We start from the raw sequence: 16,533 nt of genomic DNA, 5'->3' as shown, positions 1-16,533 counted from the left end.
AACATCAGCTTAATTGTGTAGCCACAGCGTCAGACACAAAACCATAGTCTCAGGACTCAACATGCGTGTATCTGAAAATCTGAAATTGTAGGCTGACACATTCTTTGCCTTATTGGTTACCATAATTTCTACAGCCTGAAAGTCCTTGTTACCCATCCAGGCAGCCAGTTTGGGATCCACAGGGAAGGACTGTCCTATGAAGCACTCTCTCTTTGCATCCAAACAGTGAAGGATGACTGTTCTCAATCTAACCCTGGCATACTTTGGAAGTGTAATCAGTGACACTGAACTTGGAAGTGGAGCTGTACAAACGATTTTCCTTGGGTCACCATAGCTTCCTTTACTGGGGTAGAAACCAAGAACTGGGTGTGGACTCTTTCAACCTCAGCTCTTTCCAAATCCTTGGTCTTGGATAGGTAAAGTTACAGTTCTCTGAAGTAGAATACTTTACAAAACCACTTAAAATCTCAGCAGTGTTAATGAGGAATGGCTTCCTGAAACATGCCCAGCTCTTCTTTAATTCGGTGGCACAGGTCCAGGGAAGGGACTGGATACAGGCCTGGATCAGAATCTTCGTTAGTTACCAGAGCTGGAGATTCTATTTAAAAATGGCTATTTTTCAGAAGCTATTACATTTTCAACACTGGTTTCATTTTATACACATCTTTAGCACCTACAAAGGATAAATTTGACAAAAACTCCACTTCTATTTCCTCAACATCTGTGTCATGAAGGGCTGCATTTCCCATACCATAGGATTAGCTAGGAGAGATCTTCTGTAGGGCCTGGGTTACAAATGCTTTGGGAACCAAACCCATGGACATTTTGCCTAGTTCAAAATCACTTACCATGGAATTCTCTTCCCAGATCATCGAAGACAATATTGCCTTAAACAACTGAAATACACTGTGATCAGATGCACTTCCTTCAGTTAGTTGGGGTTCTGCTGTTGTTCACCATTTCTGAGTGGAGATTTTAAATCACTGCTGTTTCTTTGTTAGCTTGTCCAGTAAATTAGAGAGTTCTCTCCTGTTTATAGAACTACACTTCAACTTTCTCCATGTCATCATGGAGGGATGGGGAAAAAGCAAAGCTGAAATCATAAATGAGGACTTTAGCAAAGGGTCATTGTCTTAAATTCTTCAATAAATCTGAGCTACATCCTACCAAATGAACTAATATCCAATTGGGTGACCAAACAGCCTTCAGGAAAGATAGAAACCCGCATCACAGAGAGAGAATACATGACAAAGAAAGTGTCAAGTGAAATTCCAGAGCAGGTTACATCTGATTATTCAGAATCGGGACAAGAGAGTCTCCCATCACATTCTCCTCTGATCCATTCAAACCTGCTTCCCTCATCCCTGTCTCAATAGTCAGTTATGTTATTTACAAATTTTTTAGTATCATAGCATCCCCATAATAAGGGAAAAACAGCCCTCTTGCCAGAAGTGGCTTTACAATAGATGGAACCTGGAATTTAAACTCTAAATGATCACACTGTATTTGGGATCCATTTGAATTCCTCCCAGTTCTTTGACACTTTCATCTCCAGTCATAGCGACTCTGATATAGGATTAAAGAAGTCAAAACATCATCTGCAAGCACAGACAACGGAGAATGCTTCATCACATGACACTTTGAGAAGTGGATGGATAGAATGTGATGAAGATAAACTCTGCCTGGCTCAGGCAAAGGTAACAGTTCTGCAGTGATGGGGAAGGAGGGAATCTCTGAGCCCTGGTCCACACACAGCCCCTAATTCGAACTAGGGTACGCAAATTCAGCTACGTGAATAACGTAGCTGAATTCGAACTACCCTAGTTCGAAAACTTACCCGTCCAGACGGCGGGGAAGCGAACTCCGCGGCTCCAGGGTCGACTCCGGCACCTCCGCCTGCCGCGGTGGAGTACCGGAGTTCGAACTAGCGCCCGGAGTTCGAACTCCGAAGTCGAACTCACCGCGTCGACCGGGAAGGTAAGTATAGACGTGGCCTGAGTCACCCCATCTCCTTCCAGTGTCACAGAAGCTGTAATTATACTTTTTTCCTGCCCCTGCTCCTCTTCATTTACATATAATTTGAAAAATTCCCAATATAACTGCTCTTCAGCACAACCCAGAGCAACATGAGAACAATTGGCAAGGATACAATCTGTATCACTGGCGACTCTAATAATAACTTTGCAATAGGAGGAATGGTATAAACGTGATGCTCCCTGGTTCCTCATAGGAAGGCCACACTCCAGTTACTTGTGGGACAATAGAAAGGACAAATAGGTCCATCTTAAAAGAGGGCGAACTGCAAAAGGCAAAAATGGGCCACTCATCTGGACAAGCTGAGGGATAACGGTGCTGCAAACAGTTCAAAGAGCTTTAAAAGTTACTATGTGGGAATCAGGAAAAGTATTACAAAAACAAAGTATTGATAGCCCTAGAGATTTTTACAATGTTGATCTCTCTTGCAGATTCTCTGATGGCTAACATGGGATGAGTGCCAAGAGAAGGTTTTCCCACACTCACTGCATTCATAGGGCCTCTCCCCTGTGTGGATTCTCTGATGCTGAGAAAGGGCTGAACTCTTCGTGAAGCATTTTCCACACTCACAGCATTTATAGGGCCTCTCCCCTGTGTGGAGTCTCTGATGGGTAATAAGGTGTGAGCGGTGATTGAAGGTTTTCCCACACTCTCTGCATTCATAGGGCCTCTCCCCTGTGTGGATTCTCTGATGAAGAGAAAGGGCTGAACTTTGAGTGAAGGTTTTCCCACACTCACTGCATACATAGGGCCTTTCCCCTCTGTGGATCCTCTGATGAACAGAAAGGGTTGATCTGTGAGTGAAGGTTTTCCTACACTCTCTGCATTCATAGGGCCTCTCATCTGTGTGGCTTCTCTGATGAACAGAAAGGGCTGAACTTTGAGTGAACGTTTTCCCACACTCTCTGCATACATAGGGCCTGTCCCCTGTGTGGATTGTTTGATGACTAATAAGGTGCGAGCTGCGACTGAAGGTTTTACAACACTCACGGCATTCGTAGGGTCTTTCCCCTGTGTGGATTCTCCGATGTCTAGAAAGGCCTGATTTGTAAGTGAAGGTTTTCCCACACTCACGGCATTCAAAGGGCCTCTCCCCTGTGTGGATTCTCTGATGTTGAGAAAAGGCTGATATTTGAGTGAAGGTTTTCCCACACTCTCTGCATTCATAGGGCCTGTCCCCTGTGTGGATTTTCTGATGTTGAGAAAGGGCTGATATTTGAGTGAAGGTTTTCCCACACTCTCTGCATTCGTAGGGCCTGTCCCCTGTGTGGATTCTCTGATGTCTAGAAAGGCCTGATCTGCGATTGAAGGTTTTCCCACACTCACTGCATTCATAGGGCCTGTCCCCTGTGTGGATTCTCTGATGTCTAGAAAGGCCTGATTTGTAAGTGAAGGTTTTCCCACACTCACGGCATTCGTAGGGCCTCTCCCCTGTGTGGATTCTCTGATGTTGAGAAAGGTTTGAGCTGCTAGTGAAGCATTTTCCACATTCACTGCATTCGTAGGGCCTGTCCCCTGTGTGGATTGTTTGATGCCTAATAAGGTCCGAACTGCGATTGAAGGTTTTCCCACACTCACTGCATTTGTAGGGCCTCTCCCCTGTGTGGATTCTCTGATGTACAGAAAGGTCTGAACTCTCAGTGAAGCATTTTCCACACTCACAGCATTTATAGGGCCTATCCCTGTGTGGATTTTCTGATGGGCAATAAGGTGTGAGCTGCGATTGAAGGTTTTCCCACACTCACTGCATTTGTAGGGTCTCTCCTGTGTGGATTCTCAGATGAACAGAAAGGTTTGATCCGTGAATGAAGTTTTCCCACACTCAGGGCATGTATTTTTCTCTTTCGCCTAAGGATTTCCTGTTGTGTTGTGGTTTCCATGAGGACCTTCTGAGTTCCCAAGAGAAAATAAATTTATCCAATTTCTCTCCTGGCTGGTTTCCTTGCTCTGTTTCTGGTCTGTGCTGAATCTCCCAGGAGTTTCCTGCTCATGACTCCTGGACACATTCCTTTCGATCTTTGCGATAATGCTCTGTTTTTACCCACTGGCTCGACATTTTCAGGCTGAAAATTCTGCTCCTCTTTCTCACATGCCATTGCATCACCTGCTGTGACAGAGACAGAAACCTCAAACAGGGATGGAAAGGGGAAGACCAAACAAAAACAAGTGCTGAAGACAGGTCAAATAAAAATCAGGAGCTGAACTCCCCCAAACTCTTCCCCCAAACAGGAGAGAGGAGGGGATGAATTCAGCCTTCACATCCCATCCAAATACGCAGGGGGAAGGGAGGAAGCTACTGCCTGGTGTCTGCTAGGATCTATAGGAAGCCATGAGCTATAGTTACCCTGAGGATACGACTCCTGCTAGGGATAATAATGAACTGAGAGATCTCCCCAAGGGCTTTGTTGGGCATCCCAGATGTTTCCTTCAGGCACTTACAGATTCTGGGTGGTTTAATGTTTCCTCACCTGTGCAGGGAGCTCTCAGGATCTCTCTTTCCTCTGAACCCTGGAGGTCTGGGACCCATGGCTCTTCCCCCTGTTCCAGCTGGGAGATCACATCAGGCTGAGTAACAGGAAACCCTGCTCAGATGAAAGAAAACAAAGGAGTTCACTTGATTTCATAAGACTTTGTCATAAAAAACATTCTATTAATTTAACTTCAGTGCTTAGTATGACCTGGTGGGCCAGAGGCAGTTCTCACTGAGAATGCCAAGATCAGGGCAGGCTGAAAAAGGGATCACCCACTCGGGTTATCGAGAAGCTGAAAAAGAAATCACGGCCCCTTTATTGCATCCCAGTTCTCTGACTCCTAATCAGCACTTAGGCCCAGTACAGTGAGAGGTTATTTCAAAACTCTGCTCACATAAACAAAATGATCTTCTGACCCCAAAGGTCAGCCACATCACCAGGCCAGTATAGGTTTGGATCTTACCCAAAATACCACACTGCCAGCCAATCCTTAGCATCTAAACTAAAGGTTTAAACGAAAGAAAAGCAGAAAGAAGTTAAATGGGAAAGCAGTCAGATACATTCCAAAATGGATATATCAGGTTCTTAGCAGTATTGGTGAGTTGCTGGCTTGGAAGTCCGTCTGGAACACATCCATAGCTTGGATGGGTCATTCAGTCCTTTGTTCCAGGGTTCAGTTTGTAGAGAAGTTGCTCCAGAGGCACGCAAGGGGATTGAAGACAAAATGGAGATGATGCAGCTGCCCTTTATATTCCTTTTGCTATGTGGCTTGTACTTCCTGTGTCCCAAACACAAGCTTCACAGCATGTGGCATGGAAAAGCCTTGGAGTTCTCATTACACAGGCATACCCCGGCATGTCTTGCTGACGCAATAGGTGTATCCCCTTGGTCCTTTCCATGGGCTCATTGTATAGCTGATGACCCTCAATGGGCCATCAAACAGGCTAGGCAGTGTTGATGCCAATATGTCTGGGGGTGTCACCCAGAAACACTGCACAAGTCTGGAAATACAGATATACCCTACATATCTATAACTCACAATACAAAGGTGATACAGACATAGAAACAAAATGATCATACTTGGAAAATCATAACATTTCCCCTGACACCTTAAATGGCATATCTAGCATGATTCATTGCAATTTGATAAGATTATATTATTTTATTATTAATACCAAAGTGTCTCACAATTCCATACAGTGTCACACTTGGTAAACCAGTGAATTCGCAGGACCAGTTCCCCAGGTCCATGAAGATGCCAAACACTGTGCTTATGAGGGATTGAAATACCCACATATCTGCTGGGAACACACACACAGACACTGTGTCAGTCTACACCCTGTGATGGAGCAAGGCCGGATGGCTACAGGAAAGTATTGAGGAGCAGGTATGTTAGCTCCAGGCTAAGCAAATCCCTAGGACCATAGGAACCAAAATGGCAGTTTCTCCAGGCTAATCAAGGCACCTGGGGCCAATTAAGAACTTTCTAGAAGGCACCGGAGAGCTACATTGATTGGAGCACCTGCAGCCAATCAGGACAGGCTAATCAAGGCACCTGGTATAAAAAGGGGAGCTCACTCCAGTCTGGGGAGGAGGAGCCAGAGGAAAGAAGTGCGCATGAGGAGCTGGGAGCAAGAGACACAAGGAACTAAGAACTGAGAGGGGGTACTACTGGAGGATTGAGGAAAACACCGTACAATCAAGCAGCATCAGACACCAGGAGGATCCTGTGGTGAGGATAAAGAAGGGGTTTGAAGGAGGCTATGGGGAAGTAGCCCAGGGAGCTGTAGCAGTCAAGCAGCGGTTACAAGTAGCACTATAGAGACTGCTGCAATTCACAGGGCCCTGGGCTGGAACCCGGAGTAGAGGGTGGGACCGGGTTCCCCCCTAACTTCGCTACTTCTAATCAGACATAGGAGTAGTTGATCCAGACTATGGGTTTCACCCAAGGGGAAAACCACTGAGGGGAAGAAATCCGCCAATAAGCGCAGGACCTACTAGAGGAGAGGAGGAACTTTGCCACAACCCCTATGTTCACTCTTCTAGAAAATTATCAATTTTGTACACAGTATGGCTTGTGAGATATCATTTGAAAATGCATAATCTACTGAATATTATCCTCCTGTTAAAATGTGTAGTAACACTATCTGTAAAGTTATGAGATTTTACAGTATGAGATTATGGAAAAAGTTACAATTCTGGGGAACACCCACAGAGCAGTTCCTCAGAGACAGCAAGGCAAACAGCTGGTCAAACAGCCATTCTCCTGCAGGGGGAAGGTGTGAAGAAGACATTTACATTCCATCATAGGGACCACTTGAAGTTGTTGCGGAAAACAACCACACGATTGATTTTGAATCAGCTCAGCCTGAGGCTCTTTTCTTGGTTAAAAGTGCGCAGGGGGCGACAGCTATTGGAATACTGTCCCCCTGAGCTAAAAATCACACAAGCCTTTTAAAGCTTAAAACCACAATCAATGGCACATACGTTGCACGTTAATTTCCTTATTTGGAATATATTGCCAAATATGATGCAGGTCAAAAGCAAACTGAACAATCAGTTTTCCATATTCGGCCTTTCCTGTTATTGTTATTCCTAGTCTAGTTTGTGGTTTGACTTTTCTAACACTTCCATTGTGGTTATGTTTCAAAAGTTCGGTTACTGCAAATCAGTGTGTTTGGGGACTTTCCACTTCACCTACTAGGGCCCTTATGCACACAAAGCCATTGTTCCCCAATTTGGGGGATTTAAATTAAAATAAATAATTAGATATACCAATCTCCTAGAACTGGAAGGGACCTTGAAAGATCATCGAGTCCAGCCCCCTGGCTTCACTTGTTCCCCAATCTGGGGGATTTTCCATTCCACTTTGCCTTTCTATGCCCTTTACACAGAGAAGCAAGCTCAGCTAACACTTCAGGCCTACTAGCTTGACCAAAGCTCCAAAGCTCTTTCTGTAGACTTTCCCTCACAATTCTCATATCTCCGACAGACAGCCTGGCACCATGACTCAGCTGAGAAATGAAGTTGTTTCTAGTACAAAGGACAGAATCATAAAAAGAGGTGAGCAAAATGCTTCAGACTCTCTCTCTCTCCCCTTTCCCTCTGCTCATGACAACTCCTGAAGAGCTGAACGTGGGAGGAAGGGGTGGGTTAGGCCGAGTCCTGGCTGAAAGGAAAACCAGCCTGTCTCAGCACATGGTGAGAGAAACATTTGCCTTGAATCCGTTTCAGCTGGTTAACTTAGATGTTAATTTGTGTTTTATCTTTGCATTTCTTTTGTAAACAATTCTGAGCTTTATGCCTCATTATCTGTATCTTAAAATATTTTTTTTGATTGTTAACTATCTTGTTTTATTCTTTATCTAACCAGTGTGTTTGTAATAAAGTGTGTTGGAAACTCCATCTGGGATAACAAGGCTGGTGCATGTCATTTTCCACTGATGAAATGACAGACTTCATATGAGCTTGCGTTGTTCAGGAGTGTGGCTGGACAGGGAAAGATGCACATTTCTGGGAGAAGTCTGGGAGCAGAGAATTTTCTGGGGTTCTCCTGTGCTGCACTGTAACTTGTGAGTCACTGACTAGCAGCACTCAATACTGTGTAGCTGGGAGTGAGTTACATGCTGGAGACTGTGCGTTACCTGCCCAGGAGTGGCTGTTCTCACAGTAAAGCAGTGTAAAAGGCACCCCAGCTTGGGAACTGAGGGGACACAGCTGTTCAACAGTCCAGGTTGCACTGTGGTTAATATCACAGACACTCAATTTCAAAGAGTCCCTAAAACACAGAGAAAGTAAATCCATGTCCCAGAAATCAAAGACTCCAGAGAGAGGGCAAGTCTCCCTGGCACTGCTTCTTGCTGACAGAGAGGTTCAGAGACAGTGAGAGAGTCCTGGGGAAGCTGGGAACAGGAAGCATGGGCTGGTGAGGTTCAGTGGAGAAAGGGAACAGGAAGCGCAGGGATATCACTGAATGCAGGATCTCAGCAGTACTAGATGTCAGGATAACACATATTGCAGCCCACTGGAAAACATAATCCCAGCTATACATAAAAAATGATCGGATCTAAATTAGCTGTTTCCACTCAAGAGAGAGATCTTGGAGTCACTGTGGATAGTTCTCTGAAAACATCCACTCAGTGTGCAGCAGCAGTGAAAAAAGCGAACAGAATGTTGGGAATCATTAAGAAACAGATAATAAGACATAAAATATCATATTGCCTCTACACAAATCCATGGGACGCCCACATCTCAAATACTCCGTGCGGATGTGGTTGCCCCATCTCAAAGAAGTTTACTTGAGCAAACAGGAGCTATTTGACACTGCAATACGGCTCCTGTGCGCTGTTCCCAAAGTGTTCTGCAGCAGGAGGGTCTCTGGTAGTGTGTGTGTGTCACTGGCATATTGGGGTGATGCTGAAACAGGACAGAGTAGAGGTGGCATTGTGGGGCTGGCATGAACCTTATCTCTTCATTTCCTATTCCAAGAGGACGGGAATCCTTACCCAGCAAGGTCACATTCTCATAGTTCTCCTGCATGACATCCCTGTAGAGGGCTCTCTGAGTGGGGTCCAGCAGAGCCCACTCTTCCCTGGTGAAATACACAGCCACCTCCTCGAAGGTCACCAGCCCCTGAAAGAGCAAGAATTCAACACTCAGTACCTGCTGCCCCACTATTCACGGAACAGCAGCACCAGGTAAATGGAGGAACATGTTAACAGAGTCCCACCCCACCTTGCCTAGAACAGCCAGGCGGCATCAGAGGGTAGAAAGAGAGAACCTTTGTGTCTCCCAGCTGACAGACGGAGGCAGGGTCATCACATTTATCACATACCCACTAGCCAGAGCTTGATACAGGAGATGGGGCTGTCTCTGACCCTGCTGGTGGCTCCTGGTAGGAATCCCAACACTCTCCAAATAAAATATATGGAAGAAAGGGGAAGTCAATAGTAAAGACTATAAGTTAGGAGGTCAGAATTGTAGAAAATTGGTAAGGGAAGCTATCAGAAATCAATGATCAATCAATGAAAAATAAGAAGGAAGTTTTAAAAAGTATATTAAGTACAAAATTAATCCTAACAACGGTAGTGGTCAATTACTAGATAGAAATGGCAGAATTATCAAAAATAATGCAGAAGAGGTAAAAGTGTTCAATAAATATTTCTCTCCTGGATTTGGAGAAAAACAAATGATGTAACTCATATCATAAGATGTTGACGACGACACTTTCCATTCCAACAACAACTCATGAGTATGTTAAACAGCAGGTATTACAGCTAGATGTGTTTAAATCAGCAGGTCCAGATAACAAGAGTTTTGAGAGACCCGGTGGAGAAGCGTGGTGGACTGTTAGTGTTGATTTTCATTAGGACTTGGAACACTGAGGAAATTCCATAAGACTGGAATAAAGCTAATGCTGTGCCAATATTTAAAAAGTGTAGAAGAGATGACCCAGCTAATTACAAGAGAGTCTAAAATCGATACTGGGCAAGAGAATGGAGCAGCCGATACTGGAGTTCATTAATAACCAATTAAAGGAGGGTAATATAATTAGTACCCATTAACAAAGGTTTAGACACAATAGATTGTCAAACTAACTGGATATCCTTACTGGATGAGATCAAAAGTTTTGTTGCAACTAATAGTATTGATGTAATATACCTAGACTTCTGTAAGGCATGTGACTTGGTTCAGCACAACATTTTGACTAGAAAACTAGAAAGATAAAAAATACACAGGGCATATATTAAATAGATTAAAAACTGGGATTGTAAATGGGGAACTATGGTCGAGTGGATTTCTTTCTAGGGGCTTCCCACAAGGACTGGTTCTTATTAATGACCTGGAAGAGAACATAAAATCATCAGTGATAAAGTTTGCAGTTGCCACAAAGATTGGGGGTGGTGGTAACTAATGAAGTGTCAGTAGATTCCGGCTCCAGCACTGGGGAGTCTGGGAAGTTTTCCCAGCCCTGGCTGGGGTTATTTCCTGTTCCACAAAGAGGGAAGTTCCATTCCCAACTCCTGTGCCTTGAAATTAGGCCCTATCTGACACTACACCCCACATTCAGCATAGTGGTAGGAGTATAAAATGATTAGGCCATAATTATTAGGCATTTTGTGCAAGATGCGTCATGTGCAGTGTCATTGGAAAAGTTGTGATTGGCCGAATATGATTATCCTATTTGTGTGCATGGATCATGTTTGTTATCTGAAGTTATGGATATTGACTCTGTATCTGAAGAACAAAACATGTCAAACCAATCTGAGAGCTTTCTTTAATAGGATAACAAGCCTTGTGGATAAGGGAGAAGTGGTGGATGTGGTATACCTAGACTTTAGTAAAGCATTTGATACGGTCTTGCATGATATTCTTATCAATAAACTAGGCAAATACAACTTAGATGGGGCTACTATAAGGTGGGTGCATAACTGGCTCGATAACCGTACTCAGAGTAGTTATTAATGGTTCCCAATCCTGCTGGAAAGGAATAACAAATGGGGTTCCGCAGGGGTCTGTTTTGGGACCGGCTCTGTTCAATATCTTCATCAACCATTTAGATATTGGCATAGAAAGTACACTTATTAAGTCTGCAGATGATACCAAACTGGGAGGGGTTGCAACTGGTTTGGAGGACAGGGTCATAATTCAAAATGATCTGGACAAATTGGAGAAATGGTCTGAGGTAAACAGGATGAAGTTTAATAAAGACAAATACAAAGTGCTCCACTTAGAAAGGAACAATCAGTTTCACACATGCAGAATGGGAAGAGACTGTCTAGGAAGGAGTACGGCAGAAAGGGATCTAGGGGTTACAGTGGACAAGCTAAGTATGAGTCAACAGTGTGATGCTGTTGCAAAAAAAGCAAACATGATTCTGGGATGCATTAACAGGTGTGTTGTGAGCAAGACACGAGAAGTCATTCTTCCGCTCTACTCTGCGCTGGTTAGGCCTCGACTGGAGTATTGTGTCCAGTTCTGGGCACCACATTTCAAGAAAGATGTGGAGAAATTGGAGACGGTCCAAAGAAGAGCAACAAGAATGATTAAAGGTCTAGAGAACATGGCCTATGAACAAAGGCTGAAAGAATTGGGTTTGTTTAGTTTGGAAAGAGAAGACTGAGAGGGGACATGATAGCAGTTTTCAGGTATTTAAAGGGGTGTCATCAGGAGGAGGGAGAAAACTTGTTCACCTTAGCCTCTAAGGATAGAAGCAGCAGCAATGGGCTTAAACTGCAGCAAAGGGAGGTTTAGGTTGGACATTAGGAAAAAGTTCCTAACTGTCAGGGTGGTTAAACACTGGAATAAATTGCCTAGGGACGTTGTGGAATCTCCATCTCTGGAGATATTTAAGAGTAGGTTACATAAATGTCTATCAGGGATGGTCTAGACAGTATTTGGTCCTGCCACGAGGGCAGGGGACTGGACTCGATGACCTCTCGAGGTCCCTGCCAGTCCTAGAATCTATCGATCTAGGAATAAGAACGGCCGTACTGGGTCAGACCAAAGGTCCATCCAACCCAGTATTCTGTCTACTGACAGTGACCAATGCCAGGTGCCCCAGAGGGAGTGAACCTAACAGGTAATGATCAAGTGATCTCTCTCCTGCCATCTATCTCCACCCTCTGACGAACAGAGGCTAGGGACACCCTTACCCATCCTGGCTAATAGCCATTAATGGACTTAACCTCCATGAATTTATCCAGTTCTCTTTAAATGCTGTTATAGTCCTAGCCTTCAGGATCTCCTCAGGCAAGGAGTTCCACAGGTTGACTGTGTGCTGCGTGAAGAACTTCCTTTTATTTGTTTTAAACCTGCCGCCCATTAATTTCATTTGGTGGCCCCTAGTTCTTATATTACATGAACAAGTAAATAACTTTTCCTTATTCACTTTCTCCACCTGAGGAAGCACCTGAGGAACAAAGACTGAACTGGGGGAAGTGTTGGTCCCAGGGTAAAGGGATTTCAAGCTTGCATATGGAAACTTGGTGGACTGCTTCTATCATCAGTAAGGGGGAGAAATTGCTAGTTCAAATTCTATCCATCTAGTATGTTAGCAAATAACCAAAAACTCAAACTAGGCCTAAGTAATCTGCTTTGATATCACTTACCGCTGGGAAATTGGCTGTTGTCTTCTCTGTCCTTGAGTGGCTTAAGTAAAGCACTCAGGTAGCTTAGCTGGCTGCATGGCACCACCTGCTGTCGTGTTGGGTGATAACAGGGCCTAGAGAGGCTGGCTGAATCTCCGGCCAACCACTGTGAGAAGGGCCAGCCCAGCTTCAGGGTTAGAGGGCACAGCGGTTCCCAGAAGCCCCCCACAGTGCACCCCGGGGGTGACAATCCATCACACCCTACATTACACAAGTCTCAGAAGCTTTGTCACATCCTGTCCCCTCCCTTCCTCCACCCTAGATAGTTCCTGCCTCCCACCACCTCGAGCAATTCCCACCCTCCTATGCATTTACTGCTCCTCTCCCTCCAAGCAGAACCCACCACCAGCTCCCTGAGAATCCCTTACCTGAGCCAGCTCCACTGCAGCCATTTCCTTCCCCCTGGGAGGAGGGGATGATCTGGAGCGAAACGTGGACGTTATTCTGTAACCTGCCAGGGCGAGAAGGGCAAGGTGAGAGAATTCAGGTGGGGTTTTTGTCCATTCCACAAGCCGATTCCCCCCCCAGGATTTTCCCCTGCTAATGGACATTCCCGGTTCTGCCACACTATGAAGCACAGAGTGACCGTATCCCAGTACAGGCCTAGCGCCCTCCCACCAGGGTGTAACCCTCTGACACATGGTGAAACCCTCCCAGCAGCAGAGTCTCTGTGTTACACTTATGTTTGTGGACGATACCAAGCTGGGAGGGGTTGCAAGTGCTTTGGAGGATAGGATTAAAATTCAAAATGATCTGGACAAACTGGAGAAATGGTCTGAAGTAAATAAGATGAAATTCAGTAAGGACAAATCCCAAGTACTCCACTTAGGAAGGAACAAGCAGTTGCACACACACAAAATGGGAAATGACTCCCTAGGAAGGAGAACTGCGGAAAGGGAACTAGGGGTCACAGTGCATCGTAAGCTAAATATGAGTCAACAGTGTTACACTGTTGCAAAAAAAGCAAGACACGAGAAGTAATTCTTCCGCGCCACTCCGCGCTGATTAGGCCTCAACTGGAATAGTGTGTCCAGTTCTGGGGGCCACATTTCAGGAAAGATGTGGACAAATTGGAGAAAGTCCAGAGAAGAGCAACAAAAATGACTAAAAGTCTAGAGAACATGACCTATGAGGGAAGATTGAAAACATTTTGTTTGTTTAGTCTGGAGAAAAGAAGACTGAGAGGGGACATGATCACAGTTTGCAAGTACACAAAAGGTTCTTATTAGACGACCTCTCGAGGTCCCTTCCAGTTCTATGATTCTATCAATCAGAGGCCAGAGAAGAGCAGAATCAAAGGAGTCACTCTGGGATTCTCCTGTCACTGTCCCCAAGGCAGCTCTCTCAGGTTTACAAAGCCGTTTGATGCTCCAGCCTTTATCCAGTCTCTCTGGCAGTGCCCCTTCATGGGCTGGGCCTAGTTTTAGCCTTTGGGAAGCGTGACCCCGGGGACTCTGAGACAGGGCCTTCTTGCCTCAGCACATCTTGTTCCTTTCTGTGGCTCCCCAGTGAGTCTCAATGAGTAGATACTCCTCATACAGACTGTGAACATAAGAGCTGCCCACTGCATCAGACCAATGGTCCGTCTAGCTCAGTGGCCAATGCCAGGTGCTTCAGAGGGAACTAACAGAACAGGTAACCATCAAGTGATCCATCCCCTGTCGCCCATTCCCAGCTTCTGGCAAACAGAGGCTAGAGACACCATCCCTGCCCAGCCTGCCTGTGACACTGGCAGATGAGGTGTAATTCTTGCAAAAGCTCCCAAGTCTTAACTGAACATGGACAAACGCATCGCTGGGATCAGTCTGACTCACCTGTGTTAGTATTGTTAAAAGAGGTATTAGAATTATAACAATGGGTTTAGACTTTACTAAATGTGTGTGATTTGCTGCCAGGGTTAATATCTGAGTAGCTGCATTGTGAGCCTCTGTAAATCACCAGACAGGAGAGAGACTTTACCTAGTCGAAGTGCTGACTGGCAACCGAATGCATTACACCCTGCCTGGCAGGAAAGGTCCATCCACACCAGATAGACTATTATGGGATATTAAAGACGACACAAGACTGTTGTTGTGCTCTTCACTTCCCTCTGGCTGAGTTTGCAGCTCAGAGCACATGGCAGGAAGGGGGTAAAAAAACCCCATACAGAAGGAACTGATGATCTGTATGCTGCTTGGACTCTGGGGGGCAAAGTTTCTAGGCATAAGCAAGAGATCCCCAGCTCCTTATTCTTTAGGACTAACCCAGGTTATGTAGAACTTGCTTATTATAGAAGCTTCTGTTACCTTTTGAAATTTAAGACTGTAACTCATCTGCATCTGCTTTAACCTGCCTTAACTTTGTAAACAACTCTGGTTTTAAATAAAATTTAATACAGGTTATTACAGGACTGGCTACAAGAGTTGTCTTTGTTGGACGATCTAAGATTCAATTGACCTAAGGAAGTGACTGGTCCTTTGGGACTGGCAGTAACCTGAACATTGCTGTGATTAGTGGGGTAAGGCAGTGGTTCTCAACCAGGGGTCTGGGGCCCCCTGGGGGGCCGTGAGCAGCTTTCAGGGGGGCTGCCAAGCAAGGCCGGCATTAGACTCGCTGAGGCCCAGGGCAGAAAGCTGAAGTCCCAGCGCATGGGGCTGAAATCCAGGGCCCTGAGCCCCACCACTCAGAGCTGAAGCCAACGCCTGAGCAATGTAGCTTTGTGGGGGGCCCTGTGCCCTGCTTGCTGCCCCCTAACGCCAGCCCTGGATTTTATATGCAGAAAACCAGTTATTGTGGGCCACGTGGGCAGTGGAGTTTTTATAGCATGTTGGGGGGAGGGCTCAGAAAGAAAAAGGTTGAGAACCCCTGGAGTAAGGGACCATCTGTCACACAGGTTGGCTCACCTGCGTGGTGAGATATATGGGATCACCCAAGGGGACTGTCTGTGATTCCATGTTAATGCTGTTACAGAGCCTGAAGCGTTTACACTGGATACTTGGTTGGTGAAATCTCCATACAGACCTCACACCCAATTTGGGTTTGTTCCCTGCTTCTCACCAGTCTGCCTGAGGCCGGTGCTTGTGCTCTCCAGTCACTGGGGACAGCGTTACAGAGACTAACGGGCACAACGCCACCAGCAGCAATTGGCAGCACTGCAGAGCAGGCTTCACAGGGACACAGTGTGGGCCAAAGGGTCTGTGGTCTCCACCAAACCCCCGTTCTCCTCCAGGGCATGTTAGCATCCCGGCAACCTTCAAGGGGGGGTCCAGGCTGCCACCCCTCCAGTGATGATGGATCTGCAGCACAGCATCACCCGCACCCCATGACCCACCTTGTCTCCTGAGACAGAGGTGAGTGATGGAGGGGGCAGAATGGATCCAGGGGGCAGGGAAAGGGATAACAAAACACACCTCCTGGGGTCACCCCTCAGGAAGTGACGGTGACAGGCAGTGAAGGGGGAGGGGAGGGAGTGGGAGCAGCACCCTCAAGGGCAATGCTGCCAGTGGGTCTCCCCACCACCTCAGGCATGGGGCTGATAGGGGGCCATTCCCTGGGCCTGGGCGCCTGTGAAGGGCTATATAAACCCCACGCTGGCATAGAAGGGGTTAAACTGCTGCTTTAGTCTGGACTGGCCTGTCAGGACTGGAGCAGGAGTTAACAGGAGAGACCTACTCTACTCTGGGGAGGGGGGCACCCTGGGGAGGGAACAGTCTGTGGAGCATTTCCAGCCCCAAGGAGAGGGCTGGCAGCATTCGGGGCTCTGGCCTTCACTGAGGGAGGGTGGGGATCCCGGAGCTCAAAGGGGGAGCAGGTTAAAACTTGTGCTGGGGACCCACTAAACTCTGAAGGGGACTGAGACGCTCCCAGGGCTCTCAGAAGTAAGAGGGGCCCAGATCCTG

At 46.1% G+C, this 16,533-nt stretch overlaps 1 protein-coding gene across 1 annotated transcript in view; it reads right to left on the bottom strand.

The window, feature by feature from the left end:
• LOC120381713 (zinc finger protein 420-like) overlaps positions 1–16,533 on the bottom strand; it is a gene marked incomplete at its 3' end in the record, with an annotated part of 62,295 nt that overhangs the window by 38,702 nt on the left and 7,060 nt on the right. The window contains exons 2-4 of the mRNA XM_039499835.1: positions 9,011–9,137; positions 4,552–4,616; positions 2,479–3,682 (exon numbers count right to left, since the gene is read on the bottom strand). Of these exons, the coding sequence (XP_039355769.1) occupies positions 2,479–3,682; positions 4,552–4,616; positions 9,011–9,137 (1,396 nt within the window). The remainder of the gene's footprint in view (positions 1–2,478; positions 3,683–4,551; positions 4,617–9,010; positions 9,138–16,533) is intronic.

The sequence above is a fragment of the Mauremys reevesii genome, linkage group 14 (assembly GCF_016161935.1).
Source record: "Mauremys reevesii isolate NIE-2019 linkage group 14, ASM1616193v1, whole genome shotgun sequence".
Classification (NCBI taxonomy): domain Eukaryota; kingdom Metazoa; phylum Chordata; order Testudines; family Geoemydidae; genus Mauremys; species Mauremys reevesii.
Note: the sequence above shows the minus strand (reverse complement) of the source record. Positions and strands in the feature narration are given on the sequence as shown.